The sequence below is a fragment of the Notamacropus eugenii genome, chromosome 3, assembly GCF_028372415.1.
Source record: "Notamacropus eugenii isolate mMacEug1 chromosome 3, mMacEug1.pri_v2, whole genome shotgun sequence".
Classification (NCBI taxonomy): Eukaryota; Metazoa; Chordata; class Mammalia; order Diprotodontia; family Macropodidae; genus Notamacropus; species Notamacropus eugenii.
In genome coordinates, this window is record NC_092874.1 from 108,448,463 (window position 1) to 108,471,776 (window position 23,314).

The 23,314-nt window shown below is 40.7% G+C and overlaps 1 protein-coding gene across 2 annotated transcripts in view; it reads left to right on the forward strand.

Moving 5' to 3' along the window:
• The window catches only part of DENND2A (DENN domain containing 2A), a 127,109-nt gene that overhangs the window by 35,270 nt on the left and 68,525 nt on the right, over positions 1-23,314 (forward strand). Inside the window, exons 1-2 of one of the 2 annotated variants that reach the window (XM_072652568.1) lie at positions 8,537-10,495; positions 13,499-14,701. In XM_072652568.1, coding sequence (XP_072508669.1) covers positions 13,665-14,701 — 1,037 coding nt within the window. In that variant the 5' untranslated portion in view covers positions 8,537-10,495; positions 13,499-13,664. Of the gene's footprint in view, positions 1-8,536; positions 10,496-13,498; positions 14,702-23,314 lie in introns of those variants that run through there. The other variant, XM_072652567.1, reaches the window with a different exon arrangement.

Genomic DNA, 23,314 nt, shown 5'->3' on the forward strand with positions numbered 1-23,314 from the left:
CTTCCCTTCTTCTTGTCCCCATAGCCTTATATGAATGCGTACCATTATGTAGAACCCAGTAGATCATGTCAGTTGTCACGTGTGCCACATCATTCATATCTGTAACCTCCTTCTATCTCCCCACTTTCACCCCTGCTGGTCCACTCCAGTTTTGTCTTTGTTAGATGCCTAGGAAATAAACCAGCTGATTTAATAGGCTTTACCCATTCCTTATTTCCCTGCTAAATGGAGGTGAATGAGCAAAGCCAGAAAATGCAGTTGCCTTGGAAAAGTGGGTCATGTGGATAATTGGTGACCCACAGGACTGGTCCTGGATGCTCTGCTAACTGTATTCCCATTTCCCCTTAGAACGGTTGCCAATTTAGAAGGGCTGGGGGATAAAGAGGAGTAAGCTAAAAGTGAACAGGACTGAATCATTGCAGGTTTCTGCCTTCAGTCCTGAGCACAGATGTACTAGGGAGTGGGTGGTTGGGGGGAGAACTGGGATGGCTAGTATCCTTGAAGTCTCTCTGGGCCCATTGCCAAGTATAGGATAGAAGAGCAGTGTCTTGCAGGCCGGCCAAATGGAGGCATTCCAAAAGCTATTGGTTGTGCGGAGCATTATGAGAGGGACAGTGAGTTCCTTCCTCTCCCTGAAAGGTCTTTCAGGGCCCTCGAATAATGCCTCAGTGAATATGAGAGGCCCTCTGGGCTGGCTTCTTAAAGGGCCATAGTTGGCTTCACCACAGATATGCCATAGATTGTGCAGTAATGAATGAGCTGTGTAAGCAAAGTGATTAGCCATGATGCATTAGACAGAAAAGAACTGGGTTTCCCTTTCCTCCTCCTTCCCCCTAAATTGAGACAACTATTCTTCACTGAGCCTTGCTCAATAATTCCTCCCTTTTTTTTCCCCTCGAGTCCCCTCCCTTCCTCTGAATCTTTCTCTTTTTTTATTTTTTCTCCCTATTGTTTATGTTCATTAAGAGTTATCTTTATTCACCAAACCACAGAGCCTTTACATTTTTTTTATATGGCTTGGTCACTTGGATTGGTGAGAGAGGCCACCTCAGCCTCCAAATCACCAAGCAGAAGACCACCTTAAAAGATTGTCTGATCTTAGAATACATCTTCTTTGACAATAGGGTATTACTGTACTGTAATCACATTCTAATAGAATTTCTTAACTGTTTCCTACTTGCTACTTCTGATTATATAAGTACATGTCTGCCCCTTTTAGAATGCAAACTAATTGGGAATAAGAATTGTGTCAGTTTTTATATCCACAGCATTGTATGTGTGTTTGTAGCAACGAGGTGGTACTGGGAATTGTGTTTGGAGACAAGAGTGATCTGAGTTCAAATTTTACCCCAGACTTGTTTTTGTTCAGTGGTTTCAGTCATGTCAGACTCCTTGTAACTCCACTTAGGGTTTTCTTGGCAAAGATACTGAAGTCATTTGTCATGTTCTTCTCCAGCTCATTTTACAGATGAGGAAACTGAGGCAAACAGGGTTAAATAACTTGCCCAGGGTCATAAAGCTATTAAGTGTCTGAAGGCAGATTTGAACTCATAAAGATAAGTTCTCCTGACTCCAGACCTGGCATTCTGTCCACTTAGTATCTTCGACAAGGAAATTCCAGATGGAGTCATGAAGAGTCAGACACCTGATAACTACTGAATTATCCCAGTACCTGGCATGCAGTAGAAGCTGAATAAATTTTTGCCCTCTCCCTCCCTTGATTCCTGACTCCAGGGCCAGTACTCTATCCACTGCTTCAAGATCTTACAGTGAAGTAATATTTTTAATACATTTTTGTTACCCTCTCAAACCGTACCATGCCGGACAGAATGAGTGAAGTCTCCTCAAAACTGGCAAGTCAGAAAAGCCTAATTTTGGCATCACTTGTTACTGAGTTTTGGTGCCCCCTGATGCCCAGGAAGCCCTGAATTGGGAGCTAGAGAGATATTGAGAGTGTTAAGTCAAAGTAAGCAAAGGATACCATGTAATGAATCTAGCTCTGAAGAAGTTTTGGAATCAGCCAGGGATACACAGAAATGTTATGATAGTAACAGAGTGGCTGCCTTCCTCTCGGGCAAAGATTCTTAACCAGGGGTCTGTGAATTTTTTTTTTTTTTTACTGATCACTTTATTTCAATATAACTGGTTCCCTTCGTAATTATATGTTTATGTGTATATATACATATGTATATGCATGTATATATGTGTATACACACATATGTATGCATTTAAAAACAGTACTTCAATAAGGGCTCCATAGTTTACCAAACAAAGAAGTTCATGTCCCAAAATCATTTAAGAGCCCCTACCTGCTCTAGGTAAGGTTGTCAAGTATCTAACTTGGACCTGACACCATTGCTTTAGAGCTGCACAGTCCCATTGGTCTCCAAGCACCCTTGGAAGAAGGCAGGGTACCTCTGGAGCAGATTGGTCAATAACAGTCAGGATGGAGAAATGAGGCATGTTGAATTGGTAGTGGCTCACAAACCTCTGGAACCACAGGAATTCCTTAGCGCTCAGTTCAGGGCCTTACCCATTTAGGATGGCATCAGTCTTGCAGAATTCCATCTGGACACCTTATGGGGAAATTATACATCTCCAGAGTTTGATTTCAGTGAGTTTGCAATTCTCTATATTGGCATATTCATTGCACCACTGGAGGCTGGCCAGAGTAATTTGGACTTTCATGCTTTTCACTGGACTGAGTCTTGAGAATAGATCAAGATGTCATCAGGATAGATGGTTGCTGACTGATCCAGTGGATCCATAAAATGGTACTCATGAATCATTGCCATACCACAGGGACACTCTGCAGCCTGAATAGCATTATGGTATTTTACTCAGTCCTGGGCCAAATCTGAAATGTAATCCTCCAGGTATTCTCTCCCTGACCTGGGAGCAGGTGTATTTAGTCTACATCTGGTGTGGGTTTGTGAGTGTGCATGGGGTGGGGAGGATGGGAAACAGGGAGAAGGAGGACAAATAATTTAGAAAGATCAGATGCCTGCCTTCATGGAGGTTACCAGACAGACGTAATATTCAGTATATATGACAAGTATATTAGAGAGTTAAAAAACAGTAGACAATGTGATATGCACAAGGAGAGGTTTTACTGTTGGAGGAATTAGAAAGATTTAATTCAAATCAACAGACATTTATTAAACACCTGCTGTGTGCCAGGCACCATCTTAGCTACTCAGAATGCAAAGAAAAAAACTGAAACAGTCCCTACCCTCAGGGAGCATTCAAGAGGCACATTTCAGCTGTGCCTGACCTCATGATCCCATTGAGGTTTTCTTGGCAAAGATCCTGGAGCGGTTTGCCATTTCCTTCTCCAGTTCATTTTACAAATAAGGCCAACAGAGTTAAGTGACTGGCCCAGGGTCACATGGCTAGGAAGTGTCTGCGGCCAGATTTGAACTTAGGAAGAGGAGTCTTCCTGACTCCAGGCCCAGCATTCTATCTACTTAGTCACCTAGCTGCCCAAGAGACCCTGTATGTACACATATATTCATTTATGTATGGTGCAATGCAGTAAGTATAATGTAAGAACAATTAAGGCAATTTAATCGTGACAAATAGGTGGCTCAGTGGAGAGAATGCTGTACTTAGAGTCAAGAAAATGAGTTCAGATCCTGTGGTGTAGAGATTTTTGATGGTCCCTGAGAACCGTTCAGGTGGTTTGTGAGGTCAAAGCTATTTTCGTAACAATACTTAGATGTTTTCATTTCTAATATGGTAAATATGTTATTTATTATTAAGAATGGGAAACCATTTAGGAGGCTGTAATAGTAGAACAGATATATATGTATGTATACGTGTGTGTGTATATATATATATATGTATATACACATATATCCCTGTATATAGATATAGATATATCCCACATAAACAAAAGCTCATGCATGGGGAGCGGGGTTTTATTGTTGACTTGTATTCAACTTTTCTTTACCTCATTTGGGGTTTTCTTGGCAAAGATACTGGAGTGGTTTGCCATTTCCTTTTCTGGCTCATTTTACAGATGAGGAAACATGTACACAAGTACATATATACATACACATATCACATGTATACAATCTATGTACAAATACAGATATATATATACATATGTATACTTACATAGAGAACTGTTTTTTATTTGTAATTCTTTTATTATTTTATGCATTTAAAAACATTGTTCTGAGAAGAGGTCCATAGGCTTCACTAGATTGCCAAAGGGATCCATGACATACACAAAAAGATTAAGAAACACTGATTTATATGATGAGGCCACCAAGGTTCCCCTCTGAATCTGGCTGCTTGGCAGGGAAGACTCATATTTAGAGTTGGAAATTCTCCTTTGAGCCAGTGTTGTCTACTTACTCAAGAAAACTAGATCAGGCCACTCCTACCTGTATTGACTTAGAGGTTCTGATAATAAAAATAAGTTAACATTTATCTAAAATTGTAAGGTTTATCAGTGCATTACATACAACAACCCTATGAGAAAGGTAGTATTATCATCCCCATTTTACAAATGAAGAAACAGGATGGAAGAGGAAAATTACCTGCCCAGGGTCACAACAGTAAATAAGTATCTACAGGATTTGAACTCAGGTCTTTCTGACTCCACATCATGCCAATGCCAGACTAGGAATCAAAAGACCTGTATTGGAATTCTGTCTCTGAGAATGATTAGCTAACATCTCTATAGCACTTGCTACCTTTTGTCCATATACCAGCCCTGGGAGCTCGCTTCTATGGGGTTTTATTAACCTTATTTGGAGGATGAGGAAACTAAACTCGGAAAGAAGTCAAATGATTTACTCCTGGCCAGGTGTCTAGATAGTATCAGGAGCAGAATTTGAACCCACGACCTGCTTGACTCTAAGTCTTAATTAACATAATTACCTTTTCTCTTCCAAATAACTGCAACTGTAAGTGGTTACTTAAACGTCCTCACTCTCCTCAGTTTCTTCATCTGTAAAATGGAGACGATACTGCTTTCTGTAGAACCATAGCATAGGAAACAGCAAGCAGGGAGAGGCCAGTGTCCCTGGATTGCCGATCATGTAGAGAAGAAATCACTTCGGGAACCTATCATGGCGCAAATGTAAGCTGTAATTATCTTCAGCAACACTATCATCATCCTATTATGCTGATAATGGACTGGCAGTTTCCTCCTCTGGCAGATCGTTGATAACTAACCTGGGCAAAGTGCTTCCCGCGGCTGAGCAAAGGATAGGCACTGAGAGTGTGATCCACCACAGTCAGGCAGCTAGTAAGCGTCAGAGATGCTGGGCAGCAGGTTATATACATTTTGAAAATTTTCACATCCCTATTTTTCTTTTATTCTTGAACCTTTACAAAATTTTTTGTTAACTTTTTACACTTTTCCCTGTACTCCCACATATACACATACATATATACACACCACCAGCAGCACCACAACTGAAGTCTTCCTTGTAACCAAAGCTTTTCAGTAAAACCAATGGACTCAGAGACTTCTGACAGAGCATACCGCACTCAACTTCTGCCATCATCCCCCTGGATCCCCACCTTTTTGTGGAAAGGAAAACAGTTCTTCTTATGACCAGCTTTCTCTACTTTCACTTATTACATGAGGAAATCTTTGGGTCACTATTCCATTTATAGTTGGATTGGGACCAGGAAGCTTGACAACATTTCCAAAACCCCATCACATTTGTCCAGAAGTCAGAGAGAGTGATATTTCTTGGGGACACAGCAAGTGCTTTTGGTCACTAGGAAGATGTCTGCAAGTTCTGGTTTTTACCCATCATCAGGAGAGCTTGTGACTAGTCCTCTGTCCTCTAGAGTCCCTAAATAGTAGTTCTGAGATCTTCTATCCCACAGCATTAAATTAGCCCAGACTGCCCAGGCTTGACTAGTGTAAAACCAAGGATCTTCTCCCAGAATGGCCAGGTCAGGCAGAAGGCACTGGTGATGGTTACAAAGAAAAATGGCATAGTGCCTTGTATGAAACTGTTGCTCAATATCTCACCTAACACAGTGCCTGGCACATAGTAGGCACTTAAATAAATATTGATGGGTGGATGGATGGATGAATTATTGTTGAAGGAACGAATAAATGGTGTATGACCATTATTCCAGTTCTGGTTTGGTAGGCTCAATCAGTCAGTCAGCACTTATTAAGTGTCTAGATGCTAGGGATTCAAAAATGAAACAGTCCTTGCCCTCATGGAGACACTTGCTAGCAATGTGACTCTGGGCAGGTCACTTAGCCTCTATGTATCTCATCTGTAAATTGGAGGTAATAATGGTACTTAAATCTCACAGAATTGTTGTGAAGATAAAAGGAGATATGTGTGTATATGGAATATATATATACACACATATATGTATCATGTATGTATTTATGTGACTGAACTTTGGAAAGAGTCACTTAAGTTGAGTGATAAAATCAGAACACACACACACGTGTGTGTGTATTTCTTAGTGAACCTTAAAGAATCTATAAATATTAGCTCCTATAAAAGTTTATACAAAATTATTACAAGGTAATTTTGGGGAAAGGGTACTAGCAGTTGTGAAGATCAGGAAAGGCCTCACAAAGAGGTGATATTCGAGCTGAGCATCCAAGTAAACTAAGGCTTATGAGAGGAGGAATGAGGGCATTCCAGGGATGTGGGGCAAAGGAATGGAAGTGGGAGATAGGGTGTCATGTGTGACAAACAGCAAGAAAGCCCACTTGACTGGATCATAATTAGAAATAGAGAGATACCTAGAGATATATAAAGATCATAAATATAGGTTGAACCTAGGTCATGAAGGGCTTTAAATACCAAACAAGGTTGTATTTGATCCCAGAGGAAATAAGACTATCAGAATTTATTGAGCAGTGAAGTAATATGGTCAGGCTTATCCTTTAGGAATATCACTTTGATAGCTGTATAGAGAAAGAATTAGAGAGGAGAGATACTTTAGGGAAAAGAATTAGGAGCCTTATTAGAGTAGTGTTGGGCCTGCGGGGAGGGGAAGGCGCTGTGAGTGGAAGGAATGTGACTGATGTGAGGGTTGTTTCAGATGGAGGTCATACGAGCCTTGGCAGCCAATTGGATTTGTGGGATGAGGGAGGATGACTAGTTGAAGATGACTTCAAGGTTAGGAAATTGGGGACTGGAAGATAGGGGGACCTTCTACAAAAGAGGAGTTTAGAAGAGAGAGACAGTAACAAGTCTGTTTTCAAAACATTGTGTTTGACCTGCCTGTGTGATAACTGATTCAAAATGTCCAGTAGATGTCTGGTAACGGTGACTAAGGAGATTCAGGAGAGGTGTAGAACAGAGGCAAGACTGAGAGCTGAATTCACCAAGAGAGGAAGTAAAGAGGAGGGCCCAGGACAGCCTTGGGAGACACCCTGAGTAGGGATCAAATATGGGTTATGATCCTGCAAAGGAGATGAGGAGTGGTCAGAGGGATAGGTAAAGAATCAGGAGAGAGAGTGTTCTAGAGAATCTGCAAGAGAAAAAGGTGGTCAGAAACGATGTCCCATGCTGCGCAAAGGTCAGGAAGGAAGAAGACTGAGGAAAGGCCATGGGATTTAGTAATTAAGAGGTGACGGAACTTTAGAAAAAAACACTTAAGTTGAGTGATAAAATCAGAAGCTAGATTGCAGGGAGGTGAGAAATGAGGTGAAAGAGGGGAGCAGTGCAGGCAGTAAGTGTAGAGAGATTTTCTAAGAGCTGAAGGTGGATTCTAGGAGATCTTGGACTACCACAGACCTTGGTCTAGGTCTCAGTCAATGGGTGGAGGGTTGGGGGTTGGAAATGGGGTAAAGAATCCTTACTAGAGCAGGAAGCTGAGAGTGTTGGGGAGGTTATGAGTGAGAATCAAAACCAGGTGATAGGAGGAACAGCCAGAGAGAAGCACAGTCAGTGAGCTAGGCCTTGAACAAGAAACAAGAAAGATGTGACAGGGCTTGAGGAGAGGTTAGAAGTAAGAGCCAGAATGTCTTCCAGAAGGACAAATTGTGCCAACAGAAACTTCCTGTGAAATACTGCTACCTCTTAACAGTCTGCTCCAGACTTTCTAGGCAGCCCAGTGAGGCTGGGATAGTGAAGGGGGAGTCCTGTCTGGGACTTAAATGAGCCCAGTCACCTGGTCAAGACCTGACTCCAATAGAGCAGCATGTTTGTCTTCCCTGAGCCCAAGAACCCCCATTTGGAAGTACAGCTGTGATCTCAGGTCAGTGGGGGACTGTGCCAGAATAAGCATGAGCACAATCTACTGCTCCCAGAGCCCTTACCATCTGGTTCATTTTCTGGGCAAATACTTGGAGGGAGGGAATTGGGCCAAGGATCTAATAGGGAGCTGATACATTATTTTGCTTGAGTAGTATATTTGCATTGTAACAGGAATCTCTAGAACAGGGGTTCCCAACCTGGGATCTGTGAACATATATCATATATGATATACACATATACATATACAACTATATATACATACAAATATACACATATATGTATTTTTATATATACCTGTTTCATTTATAGTTATTTATTTAAAAAATTGTATGTAGAGATACAGCAGCAGGTGACACAGAGCATAGAACTCTAGGCCTGGAGTCAGGAAGACTTGAATTCAAATTTGGCCTCAGACACTTCCTGTGTGACCCTGTGGGACTTCCTTAACATCTGTTTGCCTCAGTTTCTTCATCAGTAAAATGGGGACAATAGCCCCTACCTCCCAGGGGTGTTGTAACGATCAAGTGAGATAATACCCTGCTTAGCACAGGGCCTGGCATCTAATAAGTGTGCTATCACCTGTGTGCTGCACCTAATAAGTGTTAGCTGTTATGATATATAATTGGTTTTCTTTGTAATCCTATGTATTATATTGCATGCACTTAAGAACAGTATTTTCAGAAGGAGTCTGTAGACTGCCAGAGGGGACCATTCATACAAACATGGTAGAAAACTCTCATTCTAGACTCAATGCCTTACCCCAAAGGAGTGACTCTAATGGCAGGAATTCCACACATAATTAGGAGGCCAGTAAGAGAAAGATTTGAAAGATGGGTAAGCCTTTCAGCTTCTCCAAAATCACACCTATTAGGTAGGCACATGTTCTGTCTGCCTGCAAGGCTGACCTCAGAATTTGTCAAAGGTGAAGGTCAATTAGTATTGGCCTACATAGCAAATTTTTAAAAAAAAGTGGGTAGGGTGGGCTAGGAAAGAGAAAAGAGAAGTGACCACAATCCTTTGTTTGATGTCCCCTTTTCTTTGAGCATCCCTCCTTCCTAAAAAGACCAGGGGTGGGAAAGAAGTTCAGGGACTAATTATACTTTGATACTACTCTCCAAGGGGATCCACTGAGGAAGAGATCAGAAAGCATGAGGCATGAAAGGTTAGATTTGCTTGGATGATGATGGTAGGGAGGAACTAACAAAAACAGATGTTGGGTGGTAGAGAGGGAGAGGTGGAGGCAAAGGTTGCTGAGTGTAGTGATTTTGTTCGACTCCCCTCTGGACTCCTGAGTTATGTTCCATACAAATTCTTTTGTCAAAAAACACTTTTGTGTCCTCTCCAGAAGACCATAGTAACCTATAGGGAATCGACTGTTGAATTATACATCATGAAATTTAATCAGATTTTCTCTCTGATCCATTTGGGTTGAGACCTCAATGTAATGAAATCGCTGTCTGCCAATGAACGGTTAACTGCTCTTTTGGGATCAGCATGGTACCATGGTACCTGTTATTTCAGGTCTAAGTAAAACTCACACAATTCCAGAGCTCAGGAGCATCATCTCCTAAAGTTTCTCTAGTATAGGCAAATGATGCTGTTTGTCTCCTGTGTATTGAAATTCTGGGAGGCTGATTGTGTTGCCTGGAGGTTTGGGGCTTGGGGGATTTTGTTGTTGTTTTTAACTACAGAAGATAAGAAAGTATGTCAAGTTGATGCCAGCCAATGTCAGCAAAATAGGAGATTATCCTTGTGATGATAAATTTGCTTTCAACATAATGGTTTATTTATTAAATGGGCTGCTGCTGTTCTAATTAGGGGCTTTCAACTCAATAAAATGATTTTTTAGAGAACCTGGCAAAGAGACAAACTGAAGTGATATTTACTCTTTGAGCCCTAAGGTTTGTTTGTTTTGAGTTTTTTGTTTTGTTTTTAAACTGGTCTTTTGATGATTTTGGTCATAAAATGTAGGTCAGTCACTCATTTTGGGAAGGGGATTTGAAGTCAGAGGACTTGAGTTCAAATCCTAGCCCTGGCCCTCATTGTCTGTACTCACATATTCAAAACTCCATCCTCAGTTTCTTGTCAGTGGACATGATGTCCTTGGATGGCCCTTCCAGTAGAGTTTGAAAAAGACCCCAATCCCTGTTTCTCCCCGAGTCCGTATCTCTTTGTGCCCATTCTAGGTGACTTGTAGTTGTGCTTAGAGCTGACAGGATGACAGCTGGCAGGATAGCTGAGACCAGGAGCAACGGCCAGACAGAAAAGTCGAACAACAAACTTGTTAACAAGTGAGAACTTTTTTTTTCCTTTTGGGAGTTTAAAATGGCCAGAATCTTCACATGTCCTACTTACCTTCTCAGTTCCAGGCAGAATAATCCCACTTCCTTTAACTTCATAAGTCTGATTTTCTACCTTTTTAAACATTTTTGGTGTAAACATTTGGTTTGCCTAATTGACTCTGAGCATTTTAAACCTTTTTAAACATCTTGTGAATCATCTTGTTTTTCATGTCCTTAATTTAATCAAACCTGATCCGATCAGTATTTCAAATCTACAAATTTGTATGTGTCTGTCATGAGCAAGGTACATTTTGTCTTTCACCCACTGCAGTCAGCACTGGAAGATATAAAGATGAATAAGACATAGTTGTTCATCCCCAAGGATCTTACCATTTCATTAAATTAAATCTCCACTATAGTGGAGAAAGGTATATAATAAAATATAGAAAGTACATAATAGAAGTACCAACAAAGTACTATGACGCATCTGAGGAGGGAAATATTTCCAGCTGGAAAATTCTAAGTGGAGATAGCAGTTAGAACTGGGCCTGATAAAAAATGAGTAGGATTTCCACAAAGGAGTTGGGGAGTGGGGAGAGGAATAGGTATCGTCATATTGCATTCTTATTCATATTTTCCATTACTATGTTTTAATTTGAAGTTACCATATGTACTACATTGGTCAGCTACATGACATAGTAGATAAAGCACTGGACCCGGAGTCAGGAAGACCTGTGTTCAAATTTGACCTCAGATATTTATAATTGTTTGACCTGGGGTAAGTCATTTAACTTCTGTCTGCCTCAATTTCCTCAACTGTGAAATGCTAACAATATTAGTATCTACCTGGAAGGGCTGTTGTAAGGGTCAAATGAGATATTTGTGAAGTGCTTAGCAAAGTGCCTTTCACATGTAGGTGCTTAATTGACTCTGGGCAATTATTGATTCTGACAATAGGTACTTCATACACACTGCTGTGACCCCCTAGATATTTTTGGCATGCATCGCGTTCTTCCACCTCTTCTATTGCTTCCTGATGCATCATATCCCTTCCCTTAGATACCCTCTAAGATTCTGCAGGTTCGTGGAGCATTGGTCCCCTCAATAGCTATATTTCCATTATATGGGAGGCTGACTGTTGTTCAGTCATTTTTTAGTTGTGTCCAACTCTTCATGATCCCATTTGGGTTTTTCTTGGCAAAGATACTGGAGTGCCATTTTTCTTTGCCATTTCCTTCTCCATCTCATTTTACAAATGAAGAAACTGAGGCAAAGAGAGTTAAGTGACTTACCTAGTATCACAGTTAATAAGTGTCTAAAGCCAGATTTGAACTCAGGTCTTCCTGGCTGCACCACCAGAGCTGTGCCCCTGGCCATATCCCTCCATGATGTAGGGTTCCAGAAACAAGAGTCCAGGAAACAGTTATTTACAGAATCATAGACTACCAGTATATACAAGATGTGCAGACAAATATTGTATGCTGAAAATCTAGCACTTAGCACTGGCATATTTGTGACTTGACTATAAGGGACTGACCTCTTACTTCTTTATAACCTTCATTTCCTACACACAATTAGTGCTCACTGATTCTTTGCTGCTGATGTTGGTGAATATGGCCAGAGTCTAAAATCCAGCTTCTGTACCTGGGGAGGCTAGAACAATTAGCCTCATTAATTTATACACTGTGTTTCTGTTCTGAAGACCAGTCATTTATTTAAATTAAGACCATCTGCTTTGGCTTGAGCGAAATATGACAAAGTGTGCGCATTTCCACGTTTTAATTTACATTCAGGAGCTGAGATCAGCAACACACTGTTTTGGATGCTCAGTGCTATAATCAGAGCAGAAAGCTCTACTTTCTCAAGACTAGCCTGGGGAATAGTGAATGAACATGTTATTTATTGAATCATAGGATTTAGAGATGATGGTGACATCAAAGATTACATATGCCAGTTCCTCACATTTTCCCTATGAGGAAACTGAGCTGCAGAGCAGTTAGTTATGTTAATTACCCAAGGTCACAAACGTACAGTAAGAAGCAGAGTCTGGATTCTAACCCAATTCCAAATCTTAGCTAGAGTTCTGTCTTTATCAGTGACATATATGGAGAGTAGCCTCCGTATACATTTTTGGCCTGTAACACAACTGATGCCATTACATCTTCATAGACGTTACTAGTGGGAGGCCCTATTGCTCTGAAAAAGCAGAAATGAATCTTATACTATAACCTAATATTTTATTATTTCTTATGAAAGTAATTTCAAAACTGTCTAAATCTGTATGTTCTATTTCTGTGACCATTTTCTTTTCAGAACAATTCCTAGAACTTCTCTGAACGTCTCAAAACTTTAACTATTAAGGTCAAAAGATTTTGGATCCACATAGATATTTTATGGACCAGGCCCAAAATTTGGTTCTTTATGTTTATTTTTTTAAAACATTCATTTAAAATTTTGAATTCCATATTCTCTCCCTCTATTGAGAAGGCAAGCAAGATAATGCCCCTTATACATGTATAGTCATGCACAACCTACTAAAATTTGGTTCTTGGTGCAGTAACCCTAGTTCTTTCCACTTGAACCAGGTCAGCATTCCACTCCTGGAGTACTGTTTTCATTTTTAAATAACCCATAAAATGGGCTACCACATGGATCAGAGCAGCATCCAAACCCCTTTATTAGAAGTTTAAACAGACCAGTACAATCTCTCTCTTCCCCCAAACAGCCCTGTCCTTATAGGGAGAAAAAAAATACCAAATAAAAAAAACTCAGAATGGTAAATAAAACTTGTTTGTCTTAATGTTGGTGATTGACACCTGACCTATCTCATCCAATCCAATTTAAATCAGTTCAGTTAAACAAGCATTTGTTAAAGTGGCTACCCTGTGCCAGGCACTGTTCTGGGGATACAAATACCAAACATTCATAGGCCCAGACAATTTTCGGTGACTTAAACCAAGAATGAGACAATGAGAGTGGCTCCCCTTACTGATGTTTGTCTTTGCTGTGCAGGGTCAAGCTTGCAAGTCCAAAGGTGGTAGAAGAACTGGGAAGGTGCTTCTTCACGGCCTCCAGCAATTATGCTTCTCTGGGTGTCTCCAACCACTCTGGTCCTTTCCTAGAGACTGATTAGGATCTAACCACTTGAAGAAGTCCACTAGAACCACTGAACGGTCTGATGCTGGGGCCAAGACTTGACTGTTTTCCTCAGAACATGCTTAGCCCCAAAATGCTCATCAGTGACCCAGCTGTGGATCTTAGCTCCAAGGAAGGCAACCGAGCTATGAAGAGGCAGGGGAGCATCACTCAGAACCCCCACCCCACAGGGAGGGCCAACGCTAGACACAATTCTCTTAGCATAAAGGACAAGATTTCTGAATGGGAAGGAAAGAAGGACTTGTCAACTCCTCTGATAGGCAAGAAGGAAGACGGGCAGGGAAGCCAGGGGGAATACAAGGCATCTTGTGTCACAGAGAAAGTAAGTAGAGACAGTGTGCCGATAAAGAAGGTTGGAGCTAAAAATGTGCCAGCCCAGGGACCCAGTAGCAAGGAAAATGAAAGAGATGTAGGGAGCACAAATGTCAGGGGGCAAAGCACAGAGAGAAGAAGACAAGACCTGACTGGGAGGGATGGAGATTTGGATCTTAGCATTGCCGGCCTGAGAGAGAAGAAGTTGGGGAAACCAAAGGTTCAGAAAGATAGCCAGTCAGTGCTAAGGCAAGTCAAGAAACTGGAACAGGTGTTGAAGGAGGGAGCCGCAGACTTGCATCCCCAGTTACCAGGTACTTATTACTCACCTCAATGCTTGCCAGAGAGAGCAGATGAGGGACTTCATGGGGGTGTGTGTGGCTCTGAACTTAGCAAGAGACTCATTAATTTGGACTTAGAAGCAAAGGAGCCCCCATCTGAGACTGTGGAGGAGGTAAAAGGGTCATGCAGGAGGCCGTGGGACCAGAGTCTAGAGAACGTATACAAGGGGTCACAGACGTCCCCCTCAAAGCCATTCATCAACCCACTGCCCAAACCTAGGCGAACTTTCAAACATGAAGGAGAAGTAGAGGAGGAGTGGAGCCGGACCCCCAGCTTCAGGAGGGACAAGAGGAACTTGCCTCCCCTGCCCTCGCTGCCTCCCCCACCCCTCCCTTCCTCTCCTCCTCCTTCTGCTGTGAGCAGAAGACTGTGGAATGGAAGGCAGAAAAACAACGCGGATCACAGGTGAGTTAAGGGGCAAAGTGGTGTGCTTTTCCTGAGCTCTCTCTGGGTTATTTCTTTCACTTTTCTCATGTTCCTCAAAGTATTTTGTGCTGTAATACGGCTCTGACATTCATCAGCAATTGGCAGGTAATAGATTTTTACTTCTGTTCAAAAGAAGGTTTGTGAAATGTAACCGATGACTACATTCATCATTAGGACTGTTAGCACTTTAATACGTCATATTAACACTAACATTAGAGTGGAGTGTTTGGAGAGCCTGGTAAAATGACGACTGAAGCTTGCGTTTGTGTGTTTTACTCTTGCTCTCTCTAATGAGGACGGCAACCATCAACTACTGTATAAAGGAAGCAGTGTAGTCTAGTGGATAGAGCTCTGTGAAGGACAGAACAGACTAGAAACTCTGTGAAGTTTAGATTCAGTCAAAGGGCCACACTTGAGAACCTAGAAGGCCACATGTGGCCTCCAAGCCTCAGGTCCCCCCACCCCTGGGATAAGAGTACTGGGTTTGGAGTTAAAGCGACCTTCATTCAAATTCTGCTTTCGACGCTTACAATTAGGTGTGTCACTTAAATCTCATTTTCCTCATTTGTAAAAAATGGGGATGATCATTTTTATGTGACAGTCTTAGAGAGTTGTTGAAAGGAAGGCACACGATATAAATGCTATACAGAACAAAATACCAATACAGGCACAGACTATTAAGTTTATTGAGAATCATTATTTATTAATTCATTATAACTGGATCATCTTTCTAGCTTTTTAAAGCTAGATTATCTAATTTGATCCTTATAATACCCCTGTGACTTTGCTAAGGGAGGCATTATTAGTGTGCTCATCTAATAAAAGAGAAAACTAAGATTCTGAGAGGTGAGGTAACTTTGGGAGGTCATACTGCCTATTAGTGATGGAGTCAGGATTCGCTCTTGGGTCTCCCAATTCCTACTCATCAGTCTTTTGAATCCTTGAACAAAGTCACCTAAATCACAGGTGGCTGTCACAGCTAGAAAAGACCTTTGAAATCATCTAGTCTACCTCTTGATTGTATAAATGGGGATGTACTTATTATAAATACTTTTGAAATTTTAAAATAAAGTATCTAGGATAAAAATTAATTAAAACCATGCCCCAAAATAAAGTCATTGCCTTGAAAACAGGAATATTCTCAAATGCTTTGAAATTTAGTCTGTCCTCTAGAACACTGATTGTTTATGAATAGACCAGTTGTGCATAGTATTTCCACTATTCTGGAAACATTTATAACATTTCATTGACTTAAAAGTTGGTTCCCAAGCCAATAAAAGGATGACCCTACACGACACTGCTGGAAAGAATCCAACGTCAGCCATAGAGGGAGGGAGGAGATGTAGCAGTGGACAGTACCAGCCTGGAGTCCGGAAAACCTGCTTCAGAGTTGGTTTCCAAGGCTTACCAGCTGTGTGATCCTGGACAAGTCACTTAATGTCTTGGTTTCCTCATCTGTAACATGGGGATAATGCAAAGCCAAACGCCCAGCTTTGTTGTGCCTGCACTTTGTGAACCTTAATTGTTCAGTTGTTTTAGTCATGCCTGACTTTTTGTGATCCCATTTGAGGTTTTCTTGGCAGAGATACTGGGGTGGTTTGCCATTTCCTTCTCTGCCTCATTTTCCAGATGAGGAAATGAAGGCAAATAGGATTAAGTGACTTGTGCAGGGTCACACAGCTAGTTAGTGTCTAAGGCCAGATTTGACCTCAGGAAGATGAGTCTTCCTGTCTCCAGGCTCAGTACTCTATCCAGGAGATTAGAGGAAAGAACATGGAGCAGATGACAGACAGCCTCCTTTATGTTTCTAGATGACCTCTTGTTATCCATCCATTCTCCTTGACAAGCCCACCTGGGAAGTACTTTGCTGATGTGCAGTTTTCTAATGCCTAAGCATCCCCATGACACATGTACAGGGTGTCCCAAAAGTCTCAGTATAATTTTAAGCAATTAAAATGTAAAAATGCATTAAGACTTTTGAAACACCCTGCATAATGCTGTGTTCTAGTGATTTGCATATGTTGCATTATATTCCTTTCTCACACAAGGAACTCTTCCATCACACATGGTGAATATGTAAGAGAAGAGTAAACCAAATGCTTCATATAGTCTGGTGAGAAAAGGATCATTATTAATAGAGGGGAATCAGAGAAGGCTTCATGAAGGAGGTGCTATGTGAGCTAGGTCTTAACTGGTATAGTAAATAGGGCACTGAACTAGGAATCAGAAAAACCTGATTCAAATCCTGCCTCAAGCTGTGTGACTGCTCAAGTCAGTTCACTTTGCTTTGTCTCACTTTCCTCAACTAGAACCAAAGAGGTTGGACTTGATGGCTGTTAAGGTCCCTTCCAGTTCAAAATCTATGCTCCCACAAAGGAAATGACAAGTTTGCTGACTAAGGCTGTTTCTGAGCTTTTTTGGCTTTCTTGATAGGGGCAATTGTTTTATGTCAGTTAAATTTTTATGTGAAATGATGATTAACCAAGTCAATGTCTCTTCCATTTTCTGTCCCCCTCACTCTTTTTAAAGCATCAGTGGCTCACTTGGACAAGTGTCATTGAATCTGCTGCACCATTTTCTCATTTTTATCCTTCTGATCTGATGTTGATCTTTGCTTTGTTCTAATTTTGTTGGTGGTGAGTAGTTTTTCAGTTGTGTCTGACTCTGTTGACAGCTGACTTTCGAATGGCTCCTCCACTGGTAAATCTTTTCTCATCTACTAAGGTTTATTAAATTTCTTTTCTGTGTGTTGTTTGGTGCCCACCACGTTCAATGTTTTCCATCTTTCTTCTGGAAAACAGTATACCTGGTAGAGAGCAGGAATTTGTGTGTACCTGCAGGAATGGAAAACAAAGGTGACTGTGTTCAATGTTTTCCATCTTTCTTCTGGAAGATAGTATACCTGATAGCAAGAATTTGTGTGTACCTGCAGAAATAGAAAACAAAGGTGACCAGAACTTACCCTGAGACTTCCAGGCTTACTCGAAGAAACTCCAGGATAGTTTTCATGGCCCTAATGTTAGCTATCTAGAATAAAATGCCATGTGAGAGGAATTTGCCCACTTTGACCCAAATACATTTGCACAGGGGAGTTGCCCCTGAGGTAGAAACAAATCAGTTCAAAAGACAGATTTGACTTAAAGAAGTAGTTCCTAACATTTTTTTTTTTTGCTCTTGACTCTTTCAACAACCAAAAAAAAAAATGTTGTGAAGCCCCAGGGTAATTTTATATATTAGTAATAATATTCTTTTAGATTTATTTACCAAGTGCTTACAATAACTACAATGATAACTTTTGTCCCCCAAAACTTCAAATCACCAGAAACAAGCCTTAACACTTCACACATGCTTGTTGTCACAGAGGAAAAATATATTTATAACATAACTGGGTAATGATTTACTGCCCACGGTGCCATTAAAGAATTCTTAGCGATCATCCTCATGAACTCCTTGATCTAAGGTCCTTTCACTGTGATGGCTGCTGAAACCAAGATGAAATTTAACAGAGATAAATTTAAAGTCTGAGGTTTAGGCTTAAAAAAATTTGCAATAGCATAGAGTAAAGGAGAACTGTCTAGGTAAAATCTTTATATGGAAAATTAGGAGATAACTTACTTGACCAGAACTCATTATGAGCCAGTAGCTTAAAACAGCTACTAAAAGAGTTAATTATTTAGAACCCAGAATTTTAAAAAAATGAATGTCAAAAATTTTGTTTTACATATAACTGAGAAAAAATAAAATAAAAATTAAATTTAAAAAAGTAAAAACTGATTTAGACTAAATCAATACTTCAGTGGATCTGCCATCTCGCTGGCTGCCTTAATGTTCATCACAACCTGTCTGTGCCTTCTAACAGTGTGTGATGCTTGTTCAGGCACTTCCATAGAAACTCTGTGCGTCATAGTGGAGACTTTTCTCTAGGCCTTTTTTTAACATTTCATTAATATCATCAGTCAGTGTATCACTTAGATGATCTATCTGTGATCTCTTGTTTTTGCCGTCTGCTGGTTTGCCTGCATAAACAGTGATTTGGGAGTTTTAGGGCAAATCACATCTAGTTCTTTAGATGCATCCGATTCTCGAATGAGAGTCAGTCCTTCACTCAATTCTCCAATTATTTAATCAGTGAGGATTCGAGGGACAATTGAGGTAAGTTCTGAACCCTTGACCTCTTGTTTGTCTGAAAAGATATCAAAACCACTGAATGGAATGCTAGAACAATTACTTCTGCTGCCATCAATAAAAATAAAAATAGAAAACACTTAATTAACCACATTAAAGTTTGCGAAGTGCTTCATATGTATATCTCCCTTCATCCTTATAACCTTGTGAGGTAGATGCTGTTATCCCCATTTTGCTGATGAAGAATATAAGACTGATAAAAGTCTTATAAATAAATAAAAAGTCAAATATCTTGTGAGGATCACATAACTAGAGAAACAGTATTTAAACTCATTTTCTCCTAACTGCAAGTCCAGCACTCTACCCAACTGTTTGGATATTGTTCATGTCTGAGACTCCTATGGAAACTTTAGGGACAGATGACCTAGAAGATCATAAGGATTGCCTTGAAATTAAAATGAACTTCTGAGTTCATTTGAAAGGTCATATACACATATTTGCATCAGTTAGTCTTCTAGTATTAGATGTAGCTGTCTGCCCAACTGGAATGGCTTTAGATGAAGAATTGCCCTGGATTGACAGAGTATATAATTCAGTCACTGAAGGCTCTCAGGTCTTTTTGTTCTATCTCCAGCAAAGTTTGCTTTTAAATTTTTAATAACATAAAAGTAGGTGATAGAAGCCTCTGTTAACATTTTACTGTCTCTTGTTTACATTTATTCCTCTGAGCAACTTGAATTCCTGAAAGGAGTTCTTTTAAGCAACAGCAATAACAACCCATAGAATTACCATCCGCAGTGCCAGAAGTAGCACTTAAAAGGGAAATCTTAACTTTTTTTGTGTTATGGTCCCCTTTGACAGTCTGATGAAGCCCATAGACTTCTTCTCAGAATCATGCTTTTAACTGCATAGAAGAAAATTCATTGGGTTTCAAGGGAAATCAGTACAATTAAAAGATTTTTTAAAAATCAAGTTCACCTCAGGTCAAGAACCCCTGGTTTAAAGTGAGAGAGAAGAGTATTCAGGGGTCAGGAACCTGCAGCCTCCAAGCTGCATGAGCACATGGGTTCCCCACCCTGGCATAGAGAGTCAAGATTTGATTGTAGTTACAATCTGATGTCTAAAGTACTTGAATGTATTCAATAAATAAACAAACAAACAAAAGAGCATTTATTAGATACTGTGCCAAGCAATGTGCTTAATGCTAGGGATTAAACATACAAAAACAGAGCTGGTCCCTGCCCTCAAGTTTCTGTTCTAATGGGGGGAGATAACCTCTGATAGGGAATGGTGAGCTATGTGGAATCACCAGCCCTTTCTGATAGCAGTGGCAGGAGTAATTGGCTTATGGTTCCAGAGCTGGATGGGACTTGGGAGGGTAAAGGCACGTGTCAAGAAGAAGATGGGGGCAGGGGCAGGGTGAGTAAAATGAAGCCTGGCTGGAGCTGATTATTGGCAAGCAGGAGTGTGTGAGGTCAGCATAGAAAAGATAGGTCTGCTTAAAGTTCTCTTCATGTGGGGAAAGTATAGACCTATGAAGAGGGATATTCCACCCAAATCCCTCCCAAGAATTTGGTGAAGAAGCTGAGGAACAGCCACAGTGGGGTAGAAGAAAGAGCCCCAGCTCTGGTACCAAGAACCCTACATTCCAATGCTTACCTGTCAATTAATACCTGTGAATAACTTCACAGCTCCAGCCTCCAAGATTCAGCATAGTGGAGAGCTGGTTTCTGAACCAGGGAGACCTGGGTTCAAGTCCTGCCTGTGCCTAGTTTTAGGTGGATGACCCTGGGCAAATCACTTAACTTTTCAGTTCCTCAGCCAGCTCTTTGAGACCTAAAGTTGCAGAGCAGGTCTTGATCTGATGGTGGTAGAACTTTTCATGAGCTTCTATGTCAGTTTCCTCTGCAAATTTCCAACCTGCAAACCCTGAATGCTAGTCCTTATATTATTTACTTCACAGTCCTCTTGCACAAATCAAATAAAAGCATTCATAAAACAAATTGTAACCATAAAGGTAATTTTTCCTAATTTACTATGAGCATGGTATATAATGTACTGGTCAGCTATTATTGTTTGTATACAAGCTTTGAGAATATAATCCCTTCTAATCTCCTGTACCCTTTCATATAATAAATCATGACATCCAGGCCAGTCTTGAGCTCAGAGGTAAATATTTCCCTGCAGGAAGTGAGGATAATTTCTGTGTGTGTGTATATGTGTCTGTGTACACACACAGATACATACATATATATACATAAATGCACATACATATATGTATATCTCTATTAGATTGGGAAGTGACAGGTATGTAGAAAAGATACAGAGTTTTGGAAGTGGTTTTTAGTGATTCTCTTACTTGATCTAGCTCAAATCCAATCTATTCTCCATCCAGGTCCCTTGCTTAGTTACCCAAGAAGAGGATTCTCCATTTGTCTATCAGTGTCTACTACCAGATGCCTGAAAAGTCAGTTCTTTTACGATTATAAGTCTGTATCTTATCTAAAATTCTTTGCTTGTTAAAAAAAAAATCAATCTCCTGCCATTTCCACATCTCTGAGACTGAGAAGATTTAGATGCTATTGTTTTCTAGACTCAAGAGGATGGCCATTCTCTTCTGGGCAAAGGAAAGAGACATCCTCTGTCCGTTCATTCTCTGCCAGCCCTCTGCTGCAGGAAGACATTGTCCATTCAGTACACACAGTAGAACACAAGTCACCATAAGTCACATCAGTGCCAGAAATACAGCAGGACCTTACATGCCTTCATACAAAGCCAGGCAGTGATTTCAACTTACCTATTTCCCTCTACCGGGACAGCTAGGTGGTACAGTGGATAGAGTTTGGGCCCTAGAGTCAGGAGGACCTGAGTTCAGTTTGACCTCAAACTATCTGTGTGACCCTGGGTAAGTCACTAACCTCGTTTACCTCAATTTTATCACCTGTAAAATGAGCTGGAGAAGGAAATGGCAAACCACTTTAAATCTTTGCCAAGAAAACCCCAAATAGGGACATGAAGGGTTGGGCACAACTAATTGACTACATAATAGATTTCTCTCTATATAAGTTTGAAACTTGGTGCCAATGACCAGGGGGAAAGGAGACCCCTGCCTGTATGATCAGGCATCCCTCCTCACCATCCTGGGAATGGATTGGAAAGGAAAGGTGATATCAATGGTGGAAAAAACCAGGAAGCTTGAATCCTTTCCTAATTCAGTTATAGCCCAACACAGGATCCTCCCCCTGGAATGTAGATCACACTGCATTGGGAGTCAAAGGACCTGAGTTCAAACGTTGGTTCTGTTATTTATTATGTGGGTGGCTTCAGGCAATTTGCTTAAGCTCTCTGGGCCTGGGCTCCTCAATTCAAATCAGTAAATCAATACAAATAAAATCAAAATCAATTCAAAATACCCCCCAAATTAGGGCTTTGGTAGGACTAGATGATTTCTGAGGCTACAAATCAAGTTCTAAATCTAAGGAAACCCTGTGTTGATGGCTGCCCCTAACTCCTCTGATTCATGGTCTCAGAAGCAGCCCCACCATCCCAGCTATCCTTCTGCTCTAAGAAATCAGTGCCTTCATCTGCCTGTTAGGTAGACCATCAAATTGCCATTCCTAACATTTTTCCTGCATTTCCCTACAATTTGCTCTTTCCAGGTTTCCAGCAATTGCTTTAAACTCTGTTTTAAAGCCAAAACTACAACTGCTTAGTCTCAATCCAAAGTTTAAATTTTTCTTGGCTAGCTTGACACCAGCTGGGTTTGAGGAATTTGGAGTTATTGAGGGTTATTTTGTTGTGTTTTGTTTTTTTTTTTAAGATGAGGGGGGAAGGGGGAAGGAGAGAAAAGTAAGGAATCTACTTTTTACTCTTTAAGAAAAATTTATTCTAACATTTGTCTATAGTCCTATCTCTTCAAAATGGCTGTAGCTGATAAGCCCCAAATTTGGCAGGCAGACAGGCTTCCCTGATGCAGGAAAACCAAGCCAAGTTTGAAGAGAGAAGTGATTAAGGATTTTGAGTTTATGGAGGTTTAGAATTACAGGTCTGGGCTATGTACTTTGAAGAATGTCTGAAGCTTATTAGGCCGATTAATCTGTTTTATCAATCACCAAACCAAGCCACTTGACCATGACTTCCTTCTTCCTCTTTTTTTGCCCTTTTTTCCTTCCCCCTCACCCTTTTTTCCTTCTTCTGTCTCTTTATCTTTCTCTCTCCCTACTTCCTCTCCTCTCCTTTTCGCCCTGAGCCTTCACCCTCCCTTTTTCTCTTTTTCCTTCTCTTCTCCACTCTCTTTACTGTCTTCGCCTTCTGCTTCTCTCCTTTCTTCTTCTACCTTGCTCCCTCTCCCTTCCCTCATTCTTTTTTCTTCATTTCTGTGAAATCCCAGGAAATTAAATGCAAGAACTCTTTCCTCAAAACCAGGATGGAAAATGAAAGCCTCAAAATATCAGGAAATTCCAGAGA